Here is a 25,288-nt window from a genome sequence, read left to right as displayed (position 1 = left end):
TATATATATATATATATAATATATATATATATAAAGTATAAAGAATCGATTCTATCATCGATTCTTGTTACTGTAACTCGTGTATTTTATTATTTTCTAATTCGATTATACCATACGGAGGAAATAACAAATTTATTTTTCATAACGAATTCGTATGTTAATTAAAAATACTAAAAATAGTAAAAATAATTATTACTAATTATGTTATATTTTTTGATATAAATCGATTGAACGAAATCAAATATTGAATGATAAATTTTCTTATTTCCTCCCAATTTGATCTATTATTTTATCAAATTGTTATTTTTGTAAATCAGTAATCGAATAATTAATTAAACTGTATATAATTGGTTTCAAATCACGATTTCTACGATAGAACATCATTATATACAAGCAACGATTTTTTACTGTAGCAAGCAACTATAGTTGTGATCCTCGAAAACTCTAGATAAAGAAGACTCTGATCTATCTGTATCTGTAGAAACACACACTTCTAAGCTCGAAGTTCTGACGTATCCGAAAGAGGGTAAGTAACCTTAATAAGGGTTATGTACAAAATACACATATATAATATACATATACTACGATAACACCGTAAATTATATAGAAAAATATAATAAAAACTGGTAAGAATACGAAACTTACCCTCTTCGAAGGACGCGTCAATTTGAAAAGTTTTTTACAATAGAGCACCTCATAGGTCCATAGTATATAATCCGTAGTATATAAGATAATCAAGAACAACGGTCACAGACGGGATCATTAAACAGACTACTGCTATAGATGATCGACTGTAAAGAGAGTCAAGTCTATTAAAAAAAGGAAACATAATTATGGAAAGTTGAGATGCATCGTTTTATTGTGACACTTTTTTAAGGTTAATTTTGCTGTTATTTAGTCTTTGATGACTTCTTAAACTATTTAAGCTTTTGGCCATATTTTAAATTAAAAATCATTGAATATAATAAAATTTTTAGAATCAAAATTAATAGGAATTACTTTGAATAATTGTTAATAAACAGCTAAAGAATTATTGATAGGTTATAAATTATATTCTTTTAGCTTGTTTATTTTCACATTTGAGTTTTATTATTACGAGTTTTGCAATTCATTTAATTATTGTCCCATATTTACTTCATAAAATTAAAATAGAATGAAATATTTTAATTATGAAATGAATAAAAAAATATGATTTTTATGACATTATCGATGTATAATATCGAGAAAAAATTTTTTTGATGGGAAATAGAAGTGGTTTTCAACATAGATGTTGAAAACGATGCATTTAAAGTATAATACATCGATCTCGATGCACTCTCAAATTAAAAGTAACCAGCAAATATCTATCCTTTTGGCAAGCAATTGCATGCGAGATGAGAATATCTGAAAGATTCTGAACTTAATAGAAGAATTCTAAAGTACAGAGTAGAATAGGCAAAAGTAGGTAATTACCTACTTTGCGATATTTATATCTATATAAATATATAGGATGTTCTACGGAAATCGATATAGAAAATAACTATTTTTAATACTAGCTGATTAGCTCGAGGAACATTCCAACCTTCTCGTTATTTTGTAGCTATAATTTACAAAATTAGTTAATTAATTATTGGAACAATATTTTTGAAAAAGAATTATGATCAAAATGATTATTATTTTTTTTTATTCTTGGCTATATGATTAAAAACAAAAAATATAAAATATAGATTGTGCGAATTATAATATTGGATTAAAAAAAAAATTTAAAAAAGAAAAAAAATTATGAAACTTTTCGGTCATAATGATGAATACTAAAAGAGGAAAACAATGATAACATCTGTACTCTACACACATCTGACATAATCGTTGCATTTTTTAAAATATATAGTCTATTCATGAATTACGTACGAAATGATTGCTAAACAACTGGTTCTACACGTATATTTCCCGATATTTACCTTGAATATTTCATGCAACATACATGTCTGCGAGGATATGAGTAGCCAACTATAGTGGCAGATACTATCTTGTATAGAACACAATTACTCGATGATGGGAAATAGAAGAACGTTTATCCGGTCTTTTAACCTGCAATAATCTATAAATCTAAAACTAGTTGAATGAAATAAAAAAAAAAAAAAAAAAATAGAAACAGAAAAAGAAAAGAAATAGATGAACGACAAAAAAGTAAAGAAAATTCCATTGTACTTTTCCCTTATCTTATTTTTTTTCATTTTTTAAACAGGATCCGTTCCTGACGAGAGATGTCTCGATTTCCATCGAACACCCGATATAAACTGGCGCGTAAAAGAGTCGCTTGCTTTGTTTCAACGGGACACTGTATAACAAGTTGCTTGCTTAGTAAGTGAATGAATAAAAACCCGTACGGCTCACTCTGTGCTGTGAGTGCTGAGAGTGTTTCGCACCTTGCGAGGCATTCGGCGAATGGGCACGTAAGGAGGCCATCGAGGGTTGCCTCGAGGGAACTCGTACGCTTGCCCTTGAACCGCGTCTTTCCTGCGGATGCAGGAGCTTGTTCTCTCTTAGTAACGATACGTTCATTAGACGGGCGTTCGGGGTGTTAAAAATTGTACGATTTTCACGCCAACGAGCTCTGAAACAAATTGAATAAGAATCATAAAATTGTATTAAAATTTATTCTTGAAAATTTATTAATCTGATTTATGTATTTATTAATTGTAATTTAATTTGTAATCTTGACAGAATAAACAATAAAGTTTAGAAATAAAATAAATATCTAATATAGAAGTATTGAATGATTTATGTAATAATAATGACTCTTAAAATAAATTTTATTAAAATTTATTCAAATTTAAATATTTATGATAGTATAAGAATTTTCATGCTCATGTCTATTCATAGTTTTTTTAATACAATACATTTCTAAAAAGAGTTTCTTTATGAAATAAAAGATCTCTCATATTTGAATAATTTGATAATGTAGTTACTTCAAGATCCAGATTTTGTATTCTTTTGAATTTGTATGAATTTGTCAAGAGTTTGTGCAGAGAATAAAAAAGCATTAAATTTGCATTAGGCATACGACATCAACGGTCCATTTTCACATTTCCTGCCAAGTAGAAGTAGGTTATAAACTCTCGTTATGAGAAAGAAGAGAATTACCGTGCAAAATATGCAAATAGATGGCTTACTTGCTGAAAAGCCTAAGGACGACGCAGATGATGATGAACATGAGGGCCATACCAACGAGAACACCAATCATCGTCGGATCGATATATTGAAGATTGGGTTCCTCTTTTTGCTCAGCTGAAACATATATTTCATTTTCTTAATAATTCTTTCATAAGTCTTTTTTTTTTTATATTATTTCATTCGTAATTAATTTTTGTTTAATATTTTCTATTTTTATCAAAGATGATTTATCAAAGATTTTATCAAAAAAATTAATTTATTTCAAAAGATAATTTTGAAGAGAAAATATATAATTATAATAATATTCAAGCATTTTAATTTTTTTGTGATTAATAACAGTTATTTTTTAAAAATATGTTCTTGATTGAGATAAACTAAACTTGACTTTTATGCTTTAATCCCTATATCTTTCATTCTAATAATCAATGATAAAAATTTTCGTTAACAATAATAATTAATATGATTTTTTATATGAAATAGGTGATTAGATTAGATTTATAATTAATTGAAATATTCTAATAAATAATAAATATTTTTATACAATATAATACAATATAATTCTATTTTTTATTCAATGAATACATTTTGTAATTTATGACTATTAACATTAATAACAATTCTATTATATTGTTAATCTTCATATTATCTCTTATATTTAAAAACATAATTTATTTCTTATTTTATTGTCACAATGTCTGTTCTTATTTTTAATATTATTTTTTTTTATTTTAATAATATTCTTTTTTTTAATAATATAAAATATATCTTTCATTTTCAGTTCTTTGTAATAGATGATAAAGTTAACTAATTTTGATATTTTTTTTTTATCAGATACATATATTTATTGAAACAAAATAACCTACGTATATATTTATTAAAACAAAATAAATTCATATTATCCTTTAACCCAAATTAATCTCACCCAAAAGCGAAAGAGCTTTTTCAACATGATGAAATTGCACACACGTGTCACCCATTTAATTCAATTTACAACGCTAAGTTGAAAATAAAAGTGTGCAAAATATCAAAGTGACGTGCTTTTAATTTCTACCGCACCGGAAACGGAGAATTCGCCATTTCGTTATTCTGTTTCGCGTTTGTTAATTGATCGCGTTAAAACAGTTGACGAATTAATGAACTTCGTCGTAGAATTTTAGGCCGGAATTCCATTAACACGGAAACGAGTTGCTTCTCGTTGCGTGGGCGGACGCGAATGAAATTTCATTAAAAAGCACGCGAAAACTTACGGAGCCTTCCTTTCCCCAATTGTTTCATTTTTTCTTTCATTTCTTACCGACACACACAATCATGCCGTCAGGTTGGGTAACCGGAATCTTCTCGAAGATGCAAATGCAACGATTGTCCCTGCATTCGGTTTGGCTCACTCTAGCTTCGCATTGCTCATGGAAAAAGCATGATTCGTTCACGTTCACCGCTGAAAAATACAAACCATTAACGACAGCTTCGCTTTCTCGTACCATTCTTGTCGGCAAATATTTCATGAAATGTTATTTTTATAAAAAGTTATAGTTTCTTTTTTAAAAGTTCACTACCGATTTTTATTTCTATTTTTAAGAAGTTATTGGATTTGCGTATGTATTTTATTAACTATTGCTAAATTCTGAGGAAATGACGAATAATAAACAAACAATAAAGAGAAATAGTTGATTTTTAATAGTTAATTTTTTATTACTTTTGGCATCCTTCGATATTAAAATTGTCAAGATTTTTTCGATATGTCAGTTCTATTCGTATTCAATTAGAAAGATAATCCTTTCTATGATTTGACGAGAAGCTTTAATTAATTTTTTGATAAGCTTTAATTAAAAATGAGTATTAGATACAAATCTTTTACATTGATTTGATAAATTTTAAAAGTTAATGCGTTTTATATTATTTTTTTATTATTTCTAAACGATATAAATTATCCATGAATGATCTAAAAAATTTCAATTTCTTTTTTAATTATTTTCAATTATATTGTTCTTTTTTATTATAATATTAATCTTATCTCATCTTAATTTCGAAAAATAAGAAATTTAGTATTAAAATAATATAATAATATTTTTTTATAATTTTAATTTTAAAAAAAGCAAATTATAGTAAAAAATCAATTTGTTAATATAACTTAATATATATTTTTATTGTACTTTTATTTATTTATGAATTATTATATTCAAAGTTCTTTATCGAATGATTCAGAAATGAAATTTTGTATAATATATTGTACATCTACTATTTTTTATTTATTTTTATTTTTGAATTCATATCATTTATGTTTGAAAATTATTTGTATTACTACAAATTTATTATATTTCGATCTTTTTTAAGTTCAATAAAAGTTGTTATAATTAATCGGACTTTAATTAACTCCTTAAGATTGAAGCTTCTATTCTAATTTCCATTAATATTTATAATAGATACATATCGAACAGTACAAACTTATAAATAGCTAAGAGTAAAATATATTTCTGTATAATTCTATAATATTTTCTTTTTTGTTTCCAATTCTTTCATAATATCATATCATGTATCTACATATAAATTTTCCTTATTGGAATAATATATAATATGTAACATGCATCTCGACCTCGAATGACATTCACATGTATCTAATCTCTTGGCAACTAAAGGCGATTATTTGAAATATTATCGATTTGTCAATCAATCATCATGTGATGACCTGATACGTTACTGTTATTTCTAATTCGTTTATCGTTATAAGGTCAGTTCTATTTTATAAAATTATTATCTAATTTGAATATTCAAGTTCGCGATTGATCTGTATAGTGTTAGAAATCAATATATAGTTATCATTCATCAATATAAGAAGAAATTATTTCTCTGTTAGCGTGCTTGCGGATGATAGTGTATATCCAGAGGTTAATGTGGTGAATCTGATCTACTGATTATATGCCGCATTGTCCTCGATATATCGACCACAGGCTCGCAATTAGGAAGCTTAATATTGATTGAATTTTAATCCTAACGTATCAATATATATTTTCATTTATTTCTTTTTTCGAATTATTGATGTATTTTTATCTTTGTTACATTTATATTTGAAATTGATAAAAACTTATTTTCGTCATGGATATACTAAAAAATAAAATGTGAAACCGATTTTATCCAATGGTATTTTTAATAATAGAAATTTTTTAATGTTGTTACTTGTTATGTTGGTATCATCATTTTAACTTCAAATCCTTTTTGAAAAATTTTTTGATTTAATAGATAAAAAGATAAAAGATTTTGTTTTTCTAAAGAACATATTTTCAATTATTTTATTAATATTAAAATTTAAAAAATACCTACATATGCTGTTTAAAATATCATAGTTTACATTTTTAACTCCAAAAGCTTTAATTTCGATAATCCTTGATAATAATCCTTGATTTTAATATTCTTTCATTAATATTTACATGATTATATTATATATATATATCAATTATTTAAAATTAATATTCATTATTATTATTATTAATTGGAATTTCTTCGTTAATATTTGTAATAATATTATTATAATGTTCATCACGATTTTAAGAAAAATTTTCAATAAATGTGTATAAAAAATAATTCAACCGATATGATAACATTTACAAATTTAATTAAAAACGTGTATACAATATAATTTGGATCAATAAATTCATGCTTTCATTTTTGCTTTTAATTTTTCGCGATGCTTCTAATGCCAGAGACCAATAAAATCGCGTTCTTTCGTTTAGATTCCACGGAAGAAAGTCATAAACAACTATCCATAGGCATTCATATCATTCCAATCGTAAAACTTGGTAAAAAAATTAAAGAGAAAAATTCCATTTCCTATACGTGACTTGAGCAACTTATTTTATTTCTACATTTTATAAAATATTTTCATCAATATTTTATTTTATAATGATAATAATAATTAACATAATTTTATATCATTAATTTATAATATTTTATTTCATATTATTTTTAATACCCTTTGTTTTTTCGTTTTTAATTCTCAATTAGTGTCATTAAATCATTAATTATTTTAAAAAATTGTATTTTTTGATTTCATTGAATCATTTTATGTTATATTGCTCCTTAACAATAGAATAAAATTATAGGATTAAAATTAAGGAATTCAAAATAGGAAAAAAATATAAAAAATAATTAATCTATTATGATCAAAATTTTTTTTAAACTTTTGATATCAGACATAGAAAATATTTATGTTATATATTTTAATAATAATTGTAGATCTGTTTTGATTAGAATGTTTAATAATAAATGAATTGAAATCTCTAAATTTGTAAAATAGCTTTCATAATCGTTAAATTTATACCTCCAATCTTTATTGGATTTTTTTTATCTTTTGATTTATAATTTTTCTTTAATCTTTTAATTTTATCGATTAATCAAAGATAAGAAAAGCATATTAGTATAGAATAACATTCGCAGAATGTTGAAGAAAAAATGTAATCTGGAAAATATAAATGCAGTCTTGCTAATGATTATTTCAAACACAACATATGATTATATTAATAAATATTACGAGAATAATATTACGAGATATTCAATTTATTTTATTCTTTTCTGAGATTGTCTGATCTCAAAGATCATAATATGATATATGTTTAAATTCATATGTTTGCTATATATTTTTATGTAATATAAACAAATTTATAATATTTCATTAAAAAAAATTAGATCACGTTTTTTAAATAATATTACAAATATAAAAAATTTGCATATATATTATCATGTTCGTCATAGGAAATATTAAAACTTCTTTTGTCATTTTTTTCAAAAATTAATCATTTTTGAAAAAATGAATTGATCTAATATAATCCTCGAATATCTTGTATATCTTGAATATCTTGTATAATTGTTGATTCGTAATGAATTATCTATAAAGTATCTTTTTATTTTAATATATATTTTTCTATGTTGACAAAATAAGTTATTAAACTCTATTTTTAGCTTTTTATTTCAATTTGATTAAATTAAATTGATTTATTCAAACAATTATATATTATTTAAAATATTAAATAAGAATTGATATTATTGAAGTCGAATAAAGATTGACACTTACAAAGTAATGTCGGCGCGCTTAACAATATTAACTTACGGTGTCCACATTTGTCGATATGATTCGTCGCCTCGAATTCCTCTCTACACGAACATTTGTTCTTTTTTGGCTCGCAATAAGAGCCAGAGAAACTGCATTCACGATCTTCCACGCAATCATCGCCAAATTTCTTCGTCCCCCTGTCGATTAAGTCTGCAAAAAAATTTAATGGAATATTTAGAATTTAATTCTCTTAAACTAATATTAGTAGTGAGAACATAGAAGATTATTTCTTTCAACAAAACAATTTCTATTTATATTTTTTTTACAATTAATTTGCTTATAAAATTATTATATATTACCAAATAAAAAAATTATAAAATAAATTAGAAAAAAATGTTTGGTTTCTTTTTTCTTTAAAAAAAAGAATACTTAATATGTTTAATAATCTTTTTAATTTATTTACATAAGAGAAAGATAATAAAAAATAAATTTTAAAAAGCTACTAATTCATCAATAATTGATTTATTAGAATTAACAGCGTGAATCAATTATCTTATAAACTCTTTTTTTTTTGTTTTAACATATTATTCTACAAAATTCTATAAAATATATTTATATAATAAATTATATAAATATTCAATCCATATGTAAAAAAAAATTATACATTAATTTTTAATAAAAGAAGAGTAAATCTCTTCAAGATACATATCAAGATATTTAAAAGAAATTTCAAGATTTTTAAAAATATTAATTATAAAAATATATTGATCCTACGATTCTACGAAAAAATCATATGAAAATATTTCGTCATTGTTACTAAACAAAATCAAAATCCTGAATTAAATACAAGATATATTTTAATATTTTAATATTTTAATTACTTTAATGTATTCTATATAATGTAATATAATGTCATAATGTAATCTATGAACTATTTTTCATTATTTTTTTGAATAAATATTTTTAACAAATAAAACTTTTTATTATAAAAATTTTATTATAGAAATTTTTATTATAGAAATTTTTATCACCAATAAGCAAAACTTGAAACCAGAAAAACTATAAGACATTAGAAGTTTATCATTTTTTAAAAAATAGATTGATTTTTAAAAACAATTCAAAAGAGGCAGTACAAAATATCTTGCAGAATTTAAATTTAAAAAAATTTATTCGATTTTGGATAAATGTACTGAAAACATCATGGAAATGAGACAATTTGAAATATATATTTAAAAATAATATTAAAAAAACAATTCACTATATATTATCATTTCGCACAATAAAAACTTATAATTAACTTATGATTAAAATTTATTTTATTAAATTATATAATTTAGTTATCAACAAACATATGTACAAAAAAATATGTTATTTCTATATATTTTTATTTTACAATAATTTTTTAATATAATAAACAAATTTGAAATAATATATTTTATTTTAATAATATATATTCTAAGAAATATTTAACTTCAAATATTTTTCTTAAAATTAATTTTTTTCACTGAAACTTTTTGCATCTAATTCTATTGATTAATTTTTATAAAAACTTTTAAATTGTTTTAATCATATTAAAATGAATATAATAAAAAATATCTGTATATTCAAGATGCATACAAATTTGCTTATGATGATTGTATTTATTTTCGCATATATATACAACTATGTAACGAATTCATTTTATTTCTCATAAAATATAATTACATTAATTATAATATTCTAAAATATCTAATTTCTTTCTTTCAAAAGGATAGAAAAATTAAATATTAAAAAAGAATTGGCAAATTGCAAAATTTAATTTTTTAAGCCAATATCTTATCTCTTTTGAAATATTACAATTTGTGAATTAAAAAATCTAAAAGTTAAAGTAGTAACAAGAAATATAAATGTTCAACAAGAAATTTCTGCATATAAATAATTTAATCAAGATGCAATCAACTATTGAACATTCAACTATTGAATTTTTACCGATAAATCACTTTCGAAACCAATGACGAATATAGATCCCACAATCGAACCATAATTCAGCCAGTCGATACGTTCTAAGCAAATATATCATCCTCAGTGTTTCCAACTCCCTATCAGGCATTCGCATGACGAAATATTTTGGTCTGATTTTCGTAATTGTGCTGCAGATGTATATTTACATTTTACGATTTCCATTCATTAATATTTGCAGTTGGATGCGAATTTCTTCGAAATTAACCTGTGTGACAATCTATTAATTACGAACAAATACACATAAAAAAAATTATTTTGTATTATCCCTTCTATGTATATTATATTCAATAAATTAGAAACTATACAATTTTCTTCAATCATTATATTGTTGAACAAAATTAATTTAATTAAATTAATTAAGAGGAAATAATTATTATAAAATAATTATTAGAATATATTAGAAGTTGATTAAAATTTTTATATTTACTTTGTAGTTCAATTGTGTAAAATGTATAATCATAAAATAATCATATAAATTTTTGAATAAATATTTGTTAATTTGAAATCTTTCTGTATTTATAAAATTCATTTATTATTTTTTTAAAATTTTTTAATTATATTAATTACATTTTTAATTATATTTTTTAATTATATGTAAATATGTATATGTATGTATATATATATATTTTATCTTTAATATAATTTTTATTTGATATAAAATATTCCAAATATTTTATAATCCTCTAGCATAGTATTACTTTTTTTATATTATATAATATGATTTTAATGACTTAAACTTGTTATTTATTTTTTTTTATTGTTTATTTCAGATTTATGTGATTATTAAAATAAAAATGACGAATAAATTTTTTTATAATAACATTTTAAAATTGGCAATTGTTGCACTATATATAAGATAGATAAAAAACTTTTTTTCGATAAAAACATAGTTTTCCTTTCATTTTTATTTAAAACTATATTATACTATATCGTTATATATTATATTATATCATTCAAACAAAATTTATTATTCAAATTTATTATTTCAGAATTTTTTAGGTCAATAATATCAAAATGAATTATGATCATTTTTCACGGAAATGAATGATTTTTAAAACGCTATCAATAGAGTGTCGGAAGGCTTTAAGCTCTTCAGCAGACATCAAAGGCACCATTATAATATTTTCAAAATAGTGAATGTCAAATAAAATAAAATATTATCAGTATTTTTAATTTTTTATTTTTATTATTAAAAAATTTTCTAATGAAAAATTTTTCAATACATTTTAATTCTTTTTCTCATTTAAAATAATTTTAATTAAAAAAAAAAAACGTACATATATCTGTCAGTAAACGTTTATATATTCTGAAAAGGTTAAATATAATTTAATAGTTCTATAATTTAAAGAGTTAAATAAAAAATAAAATAATTTTAAACAATTGAATTAATAATGATTAAATTATGATTAAATTTATAACGTTGAAATTTATAAATATAATCGAATTTCAACGTATAATTAGAAACCAATTATATATCGGAATTATCCAAACATTAACGATTTTCAAAAATTTATATCACTAATCGTCATTTGTTCTCGCGAAGAATTAATGACATAATATATTTATGTATAATTGATATATAATATATTTATGAAAGTTCTTGAATTATTTTTTGTATTTTATTTCAAAAACTGTTTATTTTTGTAAAATGATTTTCGACTTTTTAGCGATTTAGAAAATTTTCAAAATGATAAATTTGAATAAAAAATTTCTTGAATAAGAAAAAATAATAAATAATAATAAATAATAATAAATAATAATGAATAATAATGAAATACTAACTTTTAATTTTGTTTATATTTATGTTTCAAATTATAAGATAAATTAATAATTTAAATCATGATAAAATAGATGATGTTCATTTCAATGAATTTAAAATAATTTAAAAATTAAATATAATTTTTATAGATTTCTTATTTAAAATGTAACTTTCCATAAAGTTGCAAATAGCTTCTTCTATTAAAAATTATATTTTTCTAAACATGAATAGAACCAATTTAAAACAAAAACTGTGTTCTTCGTTGGTGCTTAATAATATGATTATTATATACTTGATATCATTCAGTTTTTCATTCAGTTTTCGTATTTAAACATTTTACTTCTTTATTTATTTATATGATATCACAACATCAGAATTACATAACAAATTATAATTGATAATTTATATAAATAAGAATCTTATGTGGGAACTATTTCGAACGAAAAACCACAATAATTCCTGGCATATAATGTAAAATTCATATCAATTAATAAGAATAGTATAATTTTCTTTTTGTGACGTGCATTAATGTTTCAAGTATTATATTACTCATTATAATATTTTAATATTAATTATATTATTGATTATAATGATTTCTAATATTATTTATATCTATATTTGTTTTTGATTTTTGTATGAAATTTTTTGCATTATTCTGATGATTCTATTTTTTATTATTTTTACAATTTTTTTATCATTTTTTGATATGATTTTTGATTGATATATTATAGTTATCGGCTAATCAATTGGATTATGAATCAAAGATTATAATATAAATTGATAATTATCATCCATTGCGAATTACTATCGAAATCGATGAGAAAATCGGAAAGAAGGTAATTTTTCTATAACTTTATTATTAATAAAAATATAACTATTAATAAAAATATATTATATTATTTAAGAAAATCTAATATTGATTTTGATTGATTCAAGAAATTCTTAATTTATTCGTTTAATTGAATGTATATATATATATATATTCTTATTATTTGTCACATCAGTTTTTAAAGAAGGAATATATGAATCTAGAATGTACCTGAAATATTTACTTTCCATTTTTTATTTTGTTTGATAGTTGTATATATATTGTTGGGTCATTGATTAAAGCTTATGAAATAGATGTGAAAATAGAAAAGATTCGTTTAATAATAAATAAATATAAAATGCTATTCAAATTAACAATAATTAGTTTACAGAGTTTATTTCTTTTGAATTAATATTTTAGATTTGCTATTATTTTGATCGTATAATTTATAATTGAAATAGATGATAGATCCAATAATGCTATTATTCTAGTTGATCCTAATATATGTTGGTAATTTGTTTATGTCATCGGAATGAATATAAATTTTTTTTTAAATTCATGATGTGAGAAAAGCTAAATTTGGAGATACCTATTTAATATTTATAACATTGCGGACTAGTATTTTGATTAGTAGATATATTTTCATATAAATATTTTATTAACAATAATGAAATTTAAAAATTCTTATGAATGGCCACAAAAATCAGAAAATAAAACAACAATTCTCGTGATTTGTTTGCAATGTGTTAAGCAGATTATTATTGAGCTAACTCATATATATTTATTTTCCCTACTTCGTTTGTTAAAATATAATAAAAATAATACAATTGATAATATTGGACATTTGAATTTAATAATTAATAGTTCTAATAATTCTAATTATCATTATTTATTTCTAATTCAATATTTACAATAATTTTTCTTTTCTTTTTCAATTAGTAAATACATACTCGGTTCATTGAAATTTTTTAAGCAAATTTATATATTAACGGGTTTGTTAATTTATCAAGAATATCAATATCGATTTCAAGAATATAATCATCGAAAAAAATATTTTCTATGATTCTAAATGAAATCTATAATTTGATTTCTTCTTTTGTTTGGAAATATAACATATATATGTATATGTTAATATATAATAATGTATGAAATTTTTGTTGTATAATTAGATTGTAATGTCTTGTTCTTTTGATTGTTTTGATCTTTGAATTGAGACGACTTTTAAAAGTGAATGTTATTAAAAATCTTGATGTTATCGAGTTGTGAATGTAATTATTAATAATTAATGATAAAGAAATATTAAAGGATATAAATATCCAAATAATTTTCAAATGTTTCACTTATACTACACGTAATAGACAATGAAATTCGATACTATGTGATGTTATAAACACATTATACAAGATTCGTTGCGGAATCTTGTATGCAATTTATGACTAGTTTCATGAATTTCAACTTTGTAGAATCACAATTTTTTTTATCATATAATATTTTTGTTTTTGTAATATTATAAACATATGATTTGATAAATTATAGAAATTCACGGTTGAATATAAAATTTAATTGTATAATTTTGAATTGGAAGTTTTGAATAATTCCAAGAAAGAAAAAAGAAGAAAAATAATAATTTAATCATTTTTAAGAAATTACATATTTTTTCTTTAAAATAATTAATAAACTCATTATTATATAAATTTTATGTAATAAAATTACATAATATGAATATAAATATTTTATTTCATTACAAATTGAAAATCGTAAAATAATCATCGAAAAATAAATGCATTCTACGTACATATAAAAAAATTATATCGACCCAATTAACTCTATTTAAAACAAGAATTGAATTACGATATTTCATTCATGATGTGATCCAATTAAAGATAATCAATAGATACTATTGACATAAATTACTATTATAATATCAAAATTTTCGGTAAAAACTATCAATATAATGCAATCAATATCTCCTAAAAAAGCAATTCATTTCATTAATAATCCCCATCATTCTCCATCTAAATTCAGTCAATTAATACTTGTGAAACATAGAAAAAGTTGGAGAATTGAAAGATTGATGTACTTGGATCTCTGTTCGTGCAATTAATGCTTTTCTTCAAGTGCTCTCTTCTTCGAAGTTCAACAGACGTTGAGGCGTTTAAGAATTCGAGGGTAACGCCACGAAGACATTGATACCCCTAGGCAAAGTCAAGGAGGGAATCCTTTTTTGCAAGACAAAGAAACCGAGCTTGATTACTGCATTGTCCTCGCATAATAGCACTTTGGACAAATACGATCGTATTCAATGGTTGAAATACTTGGTGATTTAAAGAAATACACAATGATTTAGAGAATACAATATGGTTCTCGAGAATCGAATGAGTTATAAAAATACGTGACTCTCGTTGTTAGCAATTGGAAAATCAGTTTAGGACGAAGTATGAAAAAATAAATAAGATGAATTTATAATTTTATTCTTTGGAAAAAATGAAATTATAGAATTGAAAATAATAATGCAATTATTGCAAAAATATGAAATAAAATATAAGATCATTTTTTATAATGTTGGTAATTTATATAAATAAAATATATATTTTATAATTTATATGATAATGAATAAAAGTTGCCTTTATGATCACAGCATTAAAGTTAATAAGTTAATATCTAAGAAGATTGAAATTTCGAATGAAAAAAAGAAAAGTTATTTGTATTGAATAAGATTTACAATAATTAAAATATTGTATTATATATAAATTGTACACACACACATACACACACACACACACACACATATATATATATATGCTTTGTATTATATCTTATAATATCTTTATAATTTTTTTTGTGAAATTTCTTTTTGTGATTTAAATTTGAATTTGATTAATCTACACAAATGGAATAAAAAAAAAAAATAAAAATGTACGAAATAATTTAAATTAAAAATAAGTTTTTAATTTCAAAAAATTTATAATGAAAATGTTTGTATAGATTTGTAATCTATATTGTACAGTTTATAACACCTTCAATATATTATTATAAAGAAATCGGTAAATCGCTCAATTCTCCCATAAATATTGTCAAAGAAAAAGTTAAAAAGAAAAAGATATTCTTTAGTATTTTTTGGTATAAAATAAATTGATATTTTTTTTGGTTTCTTTTGTTAGAATAGAATGTAACCAGAAAAGTTTTTTCCCTAATATGTTCAAGTACCTATGTAGTCATGAAAAGAGAATTTCGTTTAGGATTTAGGATGCGGGACAATAGAAACTCACAGTTCGCTTTCTTAAAGGGTGGCCATATTATATGATGACGCAAAGATGTACAAGCGTACCTAATAAAAAAATCTAATAAACTTGAAATGAAATTGCCTGATTATATTATAATACATACATATAATTACAGAGAACATTTTTGCTAGTCATGTCTTAAGCTTACTTGAATATCATTTAAAAATTATTTTTCTTTTTCATTCTTTTTTTTATTTCTATTTTCTTTGTTTTCTTTAATATCTTTTTCTATATTACATAAAATATATTTTTTTATATAAAATTAGATAAATTTTCAATTAAATTGAATAAATAATTTTTTTGAATTTTAATCATATTGAATTTATATTTTTTATGACTATATTAATACACATAAAAATTTAAATACACACAAAATTTTACATAAATTTTTTTCTTTATAATTATTTCATCTTTATAAATATTCTTTAAATTATCTTTTTGAATTATGTTTAAATTTATTTTAGATTAATGCTATAATACAAATTTTTTTCTTTTTAAATTATAATATTTGTATAATCTCACAAAAAATTAATAAAATTTTCAATTAAATTAAAAAAAATTCTTTTAAAGACTATTTATTCTATATATAGAGAATACAATTAGAGAATACATAAAATCGATTTTTTTGTCAAATTGAATGTATAATTGTTTTAACTCTTGTTATTTTTATTTTTCTTGATTTTTTTTTATAAATATTTCAAAAACGAAAATTATAATTATTATAAATTTTAAATAAAATAATCTATGATAATTGATATAATAATTAATAATAAATGCTTTTCCAATGTTATCCATATCCATATCCATATTCATTATGAAATGAATCATTATATATAAATATTAAATATAATAAATAAAATAAGTAACTTTCCAAAACTATTTTCATTTTTTTTTTCTAGACATTTTTCTATTATCTATGATAACTGTTAATTAATAGACGAACAAAAATTAAAATTGAGCATAAAGAATTAAAAATTTTTTAAAAATTTATTGAAAATTAGAAAAGATATAGAAAAAAATAAAACTTATCACTAAAAATCTTTTCAAATAATATCATTGATTAAAAATATTTTTAAAAATTCATGTTTAATAATAAAAAATAATTGACATGGCAATTTTTCATTCATATATAAATAAAAATTTTCTTCAATTTCCATCGAAACGTTTCGTGGACATTTCGATGAGTATCGTGACATAATTCGTTTTAATTTTTTCGACCAATTTTTCCGAACGGATTAATAATGATATGCACAATCAATTCTCGAGGAAATCCTCTTTTTGCAAACGATATTCGTGCAAGAAAAATTAAAGATAGAGCGGGTATATATAGAAATAGATGTATGGGATGATGTACGGTTGATAACACGTAAAGTCTGCATACGAAACGAGAGGAACATAACGATCACGACATTATCAGTATTCCATAGATATGTCAAATAACGAGAAAGGTGCGTGCAAAGTGGTTTCGTGATATCATCGAGACGCCACGACGGCGCCTCAATGGTAAACGTTAATCCCCGATTCGACAGAGAATATTGTGCCAGTGTGTCTCGTAATTAATATTATTTAACATAAATATTAACTTTGCTATCTACTGTTTAATGCAATTTTCTAAATCTTTTATTTAAATCTTCATTTAGAAAATTCTCGTTGAATCTTCGATTATTTCGCATATTCCTATTTTATGACAATATAATACATAATATCTAATTATACGTATAAAAAAATGGTACGTAATATATAGTTGAGATATAGTATAAAAGAAAAGATGAATAAATAATACATAAAATCAGAAAGTCATTTAGTGACAATACATTTGTACATAATAAAAATAAAAAAAGGTTCATATGAAAATATGGGATAAAATATAAAAGAAAAGATGAATGATGTGTAATTAAAACATATATAAAATTAGAAAGACGTTATATGTATTTGCAATTTTAAAATAATAAGCGAAATATGCATTAAAATTTTGAATTTTATCGAGACTATCATTTAGTTTCTAGTGAAGAATTGCCAGTTATACATTTACCAATTATACTTAAGAGTACATTAATTATATTTTGGCATTAAGAATAAGAATTTTTCAGAAAGTAAAATTAATTAATTTGATTTTTGAATTATTTACACAAAAAGAAATGATTTTCAAAATTAATTTTATATTTTATAAAAAATTATATCAATCAAAAAAATTATATAAAGACATTTAAATATTTAATAATTAGAGATGAAGATAAATGACAAAATATTTAGTTTTTATTTTTTGTATCGAAAGATAATTTATATTAAAAGTTATAATAATATTTACTATTCATTAAACCAGTTTCATTTCATACTTAATTTCGATTTTGGATAAAATAGTCACTCCATCTTTTTCATCATATCATTGTTATTTACCATATGTTTATCATATGTATTAAATATTATTTATTAAACAATTCTCGGAAAACATTTTATTTCTAAACGATTGAAAAATAAAGAAAAATACCGAGGGATTTAAACTTGATTTCCAAGAGTGCTCATAAAAAGAATTTCCAGAAATGGAGAAGGCGTTTGCATTGATCTGTGGCTACTAAAAGAAACTATTCTAAAGGCAAGCATTATAATAATATTTCACAAATAAAAAATTTATTAAAATTAGTTAGTTCTTTCATGAAATTTTTTTTAGAAAAATTATTAAAGAATTCTGAAATAATATTTATTATTATTTTAAAAATAATATTTATTATATTTTACATAAATATATAAAGTAAAATATTTTTAGATTAAATATATTTAAATATATTTTTAGATTATTTTTAGAATAATATACATAATATCTATATATATATATAAAGAGTGAAATATAATTCATTACAAACAATGAAAGTGATAAATTTATCCTAATTATTGTTAATATGATACTATTACTTGAACTATAGTAAATTTAAAAAAAATTTTATTGCATTAAATTAAGTTGATAAGTAAGTATGTTAATTATGGTTTGATACTGTATGTCTTGATGAATCAGTGTTAATTACAATGTAATTAATAAATGTCATTTTGTTTTATCGCTTTAATCAATTGAATTAATCTATTTTTCTATTATCAATTTATCTATATTTAACATTATTTATAAAAGATTTATAAAAGATTTATCAAAGATTTATCAAGATTTATCAAAAATATAAATTTTAAGATAAAATATCTAATTAAATTGGATTAGAATATTAAAAATAATCTATAATCAAATGATAAAACTTAATATGTTTTTCTAATTTAATTAGAAACGTAGTGATTTTAAAGTTTATGAAAAATTATAATATATTTACAAAAATATATAATTTATTCTCTTTGATTTTTGTTTAATTAAATGATAAACATGTTCATGAGATGTTTTTTGCAAATTAATTTCATTTATTTATATAAATACACAAAAAATTCATATCTTAATTTTCAACAAAAATTAATATACCAGGTTTTGTTATCTTACCACAGAAATATCAAATTTAATTTCAATATATTCATTAAATTTTTTGCTCCAAGCGTAAAATTTGAAATAAGATTCCAGTATTTTCGGAATAAAAGGAAGTTTCTTGCATAATTCCTAGATTTAAGTCGACTTTTCGCGATTGTCTTCGTTGCTGAGAAGAGATGATTCGTTAATTAAGATTTCCCAGACTATGAGTCCGTATTTTTCATTCATTCTACTGAGCGAAATAAAACCATTTCCATTGCGGCGAAGTAGAATAAGGCAAGTTGAGGGCGGACAGTATTCCATTCTTACTTAGTCTGTTATTTGTCGAATTATGCTTGAGAAGATGATCAATAAGGACTTTAATTTCTATCTCTTGTTTTATTTCTATCTTCCGACACGATTTTTCGTGGTTTTATAACGATTGTTATCTTATTTTTCAATGAAAATTTTTCAATTTTTTTTTTTTATTAATGTTACAAGTCTCGTTTTGTTACAAATGTTATAAATTTCAAAATTTGAATTTTTAAAAAAAATCGAATAACTTTATTTATATATATTATTTATATATATTATTATATAACTTATTCTCAATAAAAAAGATAATTTATATAATATGCATCAATAATGGCTATACATTATCATGATAAGAAGTTATTAGAATTCTTTAAAAATTCTTTATTTAAGATCCTTTATTTTAAAATAGCATTTATATATTTTTGCAAAATTAAAATATTATGGAAAATACATCAAATTTACAGAAATTGATTTTGCATAAATATTATATGTAGGAATTGAGCTTATTGTTTGATATATTGCCTGAAATTAAATTACTTATAAATAAGTTCTTGAAAAATAAGTTCAGAAGATAATTTTACAAATAAATTGTTTTTATTTTGATAGAATTTATGTATTGTTTGAATTATAATTTAAAATTGATCTTATAGTTCTTTATTTATTTAAAAAAAAAAATATTTAAAATATTACCAAAAAACCAATATTTCAATTTTGTAACCAATAACGCTTTTTAATTGTTGCATTTGCATCGATTTGTCCATAAATTATATATTTCATTATTACTTATAACTACTATATAAATGTTAGATATTTTTACATTATACATTATACATATTAAAATTTTATAAATAAGACTTTCGTGATACATTTGATAATCTCATAATATATTGGTGTATCGTGAAACATCGCTATATAGAAAATAGTGATATATTTTATAAAATTTTACATAAATTATAAAATTTCGTTTATTTTTAATCCATGTTTTGTATAAACTTTAATGCAATAATTATAAATGAATGCAAATGTATAATAAATGAATATGATAATTATAAATGAATTAAAACGATCAACGTGATTCTATCAAATGAAAAGAAAACATGCATTTCGCTGAAACGATTCCCCATTCCCAAAAGAAATCTGACGTTGGCAGGTAACACGGCTTGCAATTTCCGCTTTGAAACGACTATGCGATACGGGAAAACGTGCAAATTTGAAGACTCGAACATCAAAGAAACTAGCTGTTCGCGCGTAATTGCGTGGTCAGTTAACGATCTGTCCTCCTTACTACGACCTGAAAAAAAAAAAGAAAAAGAGAAGGAGGGGAAGGAGGAAAAAGGTAGCGGTGACCGCGCTACGAGAACTGCTCGGTAACTCTCAGTAAAAATGGCGACTCTTGGGTCAATCTACGCGTTGAAAGTGGGTCACTTTGCAGTGGCACACTGCCAACGCTCTCACATGTGAACCGTCTCATGCCCGTTGCAGTTTGAAACTGGTAACCATCTATAGACACGGTATAGACCCAACAGGGTAGTCAGGTACCTATTAGACAGTAGAATTTTATTGATTTTGATCGTTTTAAAGGAAATTCGTTGATATAATAATTAGATAAAATGTCTCTACATTTTGTCATCATTTTAATTATAATATTTTTCGTAAATAATAATATTATTAAAAATAATAATATTATATCATAATATGATTGTAGATAAAGATTCAAAAGCAAATTTTAATGTTTTGATATAATTAAAAATTAACAGGACATTTTAGAATATTAAAAATATAATTAATATAAATAATATAAATATAAATAATATCATTAATATATATAATAAATATAATATAAATAATATCATTAATTGATTATTATTGATATATAATATAATCAAATTTAAAAATGTTTAATTAGATAATAGTTTTGAATTGTGAATATTGATTGCTTATTTATCTTGTTTGATTGTTTAAATAGAAAATTTAAATTAAATTCTTTATATTTTAATTCTTAATACGTATATGTATAATATTATTGTATAATATTATTTTTAATTAGAGTTCAATTTCTTTCGTGATTTCGATAATCATGCGAGAATGTAAGTATTAAAAGTAAAAGTCTAACTATATCGTGTGGCAATACTCGATGTAATAAATAAGAGAAGTATTATAAATATAGATATATGTTATTTTTTTATTATAATTATGTTATAATAAAAATTATTTCATAAAAATTAATATAATTCTTTTATTTCTTTTTTCGTAATTATTTTTTAATCTTTTCCCTTTTATTTAATTATTTATAATTTAAAATCTAATTAAATTCAAATATAATTATAATTATATATTTACAAGTGTATATTCTATCTATACATTATATATCTATTATATATCTTCTAAAATATTATCCATGTTAAATCTATTAATTTAATATCTTTATATTAGTATTTTTATGTATAGATATTGAATATTATGTGCAGAAAAGAAAAATGAAAAAAGAATAGATAAAAAAAATAGATAAAGAAAGATCAATATAAAATTTTTCTATGTATAAAATTAAAATCACAATTTTATAAATACACCACATTAAATAGAAATATAAAAAAAAAATTCTCAAAACATTTCTTATTTTTTACCAAAGAAAAAAAATTATTATTAAGTTTAGCTGTAAAATAATAAATTATGATTAGCAAACTGCACAAATTTTATCAAGAATTTCTATTTATCAAGAAATAATGCAATGAGAGAAAAGAAATTTTCTATATCTTTTGGTTTTCATGTTTTTATTATTTTTTTATTTATTTTGTCATTCAAGTCAGTAATGAATATTTGTGAAACAAAGAAGTTCTATCATCATTTCAGTCTCTGTCACGTTTTCTGAATAATTTCAAATGATAAACTGCAAATGTTATTGAACGAATAATTTGCTTCAATTCGAATCGGAATGGCAAAGGGGGTTATCCGTCATTTTCAGAAGATTCACTCAATAATTCAATTCAGTCACCTGTTTATGACGCGAAGCGTGAAATATTATTGTAGAATTGGCTTACATGGTGAATATATTAATACTAAAACCATCATTTTTTTTTACTATTTTTTTTACTATTCTTGATTTTTTCCTTTGTTATATGTTTATTTTGATATTTTTAATCTTAGTTATTTTTTTATTAGAATATTATATGTAAAATTTTATAGCTATATTTATATTTGTTAAAAAATACATATCTGTGTGGTGAAATATATATCTATTCAAAAATTTTATTTAAATATGACGTTATGAGAAATTTTTTATACAATTCTCGATAAAATATTAATTACTTATAATTTTTTCAATTATTGCAAATAAAATATATTGTAAATGAAACATATTAATTATTTCTCCTTTTAAAAAATATAAAAAACAAGATATATAGAACAAATATATTTTCATTATTTATGCATCTTAATCAGTTATGAAATTAATGAAAAATATTATTAAATAAAAATCAACATAAGATTCTTGCATTAAACAGAATTTAATTAGAGACCCTAGTATTAAACAAATTTGAATGTTATAATAAGAATGATCGTTCAATATATAAAGTATAAAAATTCTGGTATAGATGGTTTTACGTATATAGTTCGCGTCGATGAGATCTAAAGCTCAAACATGAACTTTTATTGGTCATATGCACGCGATTCGAGCTACCATTTTAAGATTTTAAGCGACTGCTTCTATTTTAATAATTGGTCGATGCTCGAAGCTGACTGCCATTAAATATTTTTATCATTCTTTTTACCATTTATTTTTATCCTATATTAAAATGTCAAAACAATTCTTATTCTTAAATACTATCATATTTTTTTTATTTGAGTTACATGTATTTTTTTAAATGTAATTTCTAAATCTTTATGATTTAATCATATATATGTATATGTATACATAAAAAATATTCGTATACTCTTTAAAATAAAATAACTTGAATTTTTTTGAGATGTTAGAAGGATTTCTTTTTAAGAAGATTAATAATTTATTAGATAATATTTAAAAAAAAATTTTTAAATTGTTATTGATCGAAGAATTACGAAGAAAAAAGTAAAAGTCACAATTTTAATTTTATATCTATAATAAAAATTTAAAACATATATTAAAATATATATATGTTTTATTATTACATATATTAAAATTTCATTGAAATCAATTATTGAATTATGATTTAAAAATGATAAGTTAGAATGCGGTTTATCGCTATTTTCAATCTAAATATAGTTTTTTACATTTTATCTACAATGAAATTTTTTTTTGATATCGTTTCTATTTTTTAATGAAATTATATTTCAATTTAAGAAATAATAGATCACTATAGATAAATTATAGATAATCATTTTATACAAGTTTTTTTCTTTCAGAGAATTAAATTTCTTTAAGAGAATTAAAATCTCAAATTGAAATATCAATTTTAATAATTTTACTTTATTTGAATTTAATTTTCAATTTTTTTAATTAAAATTCACAAATTTTATTTCGTATAAGTTTAATAAAATTTCTTTCATTTCAAAAAACATAAAACAAAAACAAGAATAAGGACAATATATTATTTAAAAAAATGTCGTAAAATAAAATAAAAATAACTTAAACACTCAATGTTTTTTCAAGGGATGTTTATATTACTTTATATGATTGAGAATTTATTGTGTCGTAATAGGTGCGAACGGTTAGACACTAAGTGCTCAATGATCTTTCCATTCGTGGAATTTTCTTTTCCCCAGAGTGACATAAATTGTGCTTTTACTAACAAATATTTCAAAGAGAAAAAAACAACATAGCGTAAATTTAGAATTCTATGGAGAATTATCTCAGAAAAATCTAAATTTTTTGTATTAAAAATTTATGATAAAATAATTCTATTTTATTTTTCATTTTATTTTTAATCAATATAGATTTATTTATTCATGATTTTATTTATTTATAAAATATGAAAAGAAGAAAAAACAAATTGAATACATAATATTAAAAAATAAATTAAATAAAAATTTAATTTTAATAAAATAAAGAGTTAAAAGTAAAATAATTGATTATTTTATATATTAATAATATACTTAATGTAAAACGTATCTTTGTATGGACGTTTTAAGAAATGTAAATGAACTTTCAAATAAATCGGTGAAGGTTGTAGTTAAACTTGGACAATATTTCTTTATGACAAGTACTATATATATATATTTCTATTCCTTGAACAAGAACTGGTATTAGAGATTTTGTGTACTAAGCCGTAAAATTATGAAGGTCAAGTTCGGGATTAGAGAAGTCTTTAGTTTAACCTTTGTACGTATTACCTTTTTGAATCATATATAACCATAAAAAAAAGGAAAAACTAAATATTAAAATTTTAAAATATATCAATGTATAAAAATACAGAAAAAAAATTATAACTATGTCTTAGACAAAAAACTTTCTTAGAATTAGAATTAATAAAATTTTCAATTAATTTTTTTACTATGTTTATGAAAATTTATAACATAT

At 21.5% G+C, this 25,288-nt stretch overlaps 1 protein-coding gene across 1 annotated transcript in view; it reads right to left on the bottom strand.

Annotated features, from left to right (window-relative positions):
* Nucleotides 1-25,288, bottom strand: part of LOC102678005 — a 56,092-nt gene that overhangs the window by 1,442 nt on the left and 29,362 nt on the right. Inside the window, exons 2-5 of the mRNA XM_006623733.2 lie at nucleotides 8,252-8,404; nucleotides 4,448-4,588; nucleotides 3,153-3,267; nucleotides 2,406-2,593 (exon numbers count right to left, since the gene is read on the bottom strand). Of these exons, the coding sequence (XP_006623796.1) occupies nucleotides 2,406-2,593; nucleotides 3,153-3,267; nucleotides 4,448-4,588; nucleotides 8,252-8,404 (597 nt within the window). The remainder of the gene's footprint in view (nucleotides 1-2,405; nucleotides 2,594-3,152; nucleotides 3,268-4,447; nucleotides 4,589-8,251; nucleotides 8,405-25,288) is intronic.

Source organism: Apis dorsata, unplaced genomic scaffold (genome assembly GCF_000469605.1).
Source record: "Apis dorsata unplaced genomic scaffold, Apis dorsata 1.3 scaffold_935, whole genome shotgun sequence".
NCBI classification, from domain to species: Eukaryota; Metazoa; Arthropoda; class Insecta; order Hymenoptera; family Apidae; genus Apis; species Apis dorsata.
Note: the sequence above shows the minus strand (reverse complement) of the source record. Positions and strands in the feature narration are given on the sequence as shown.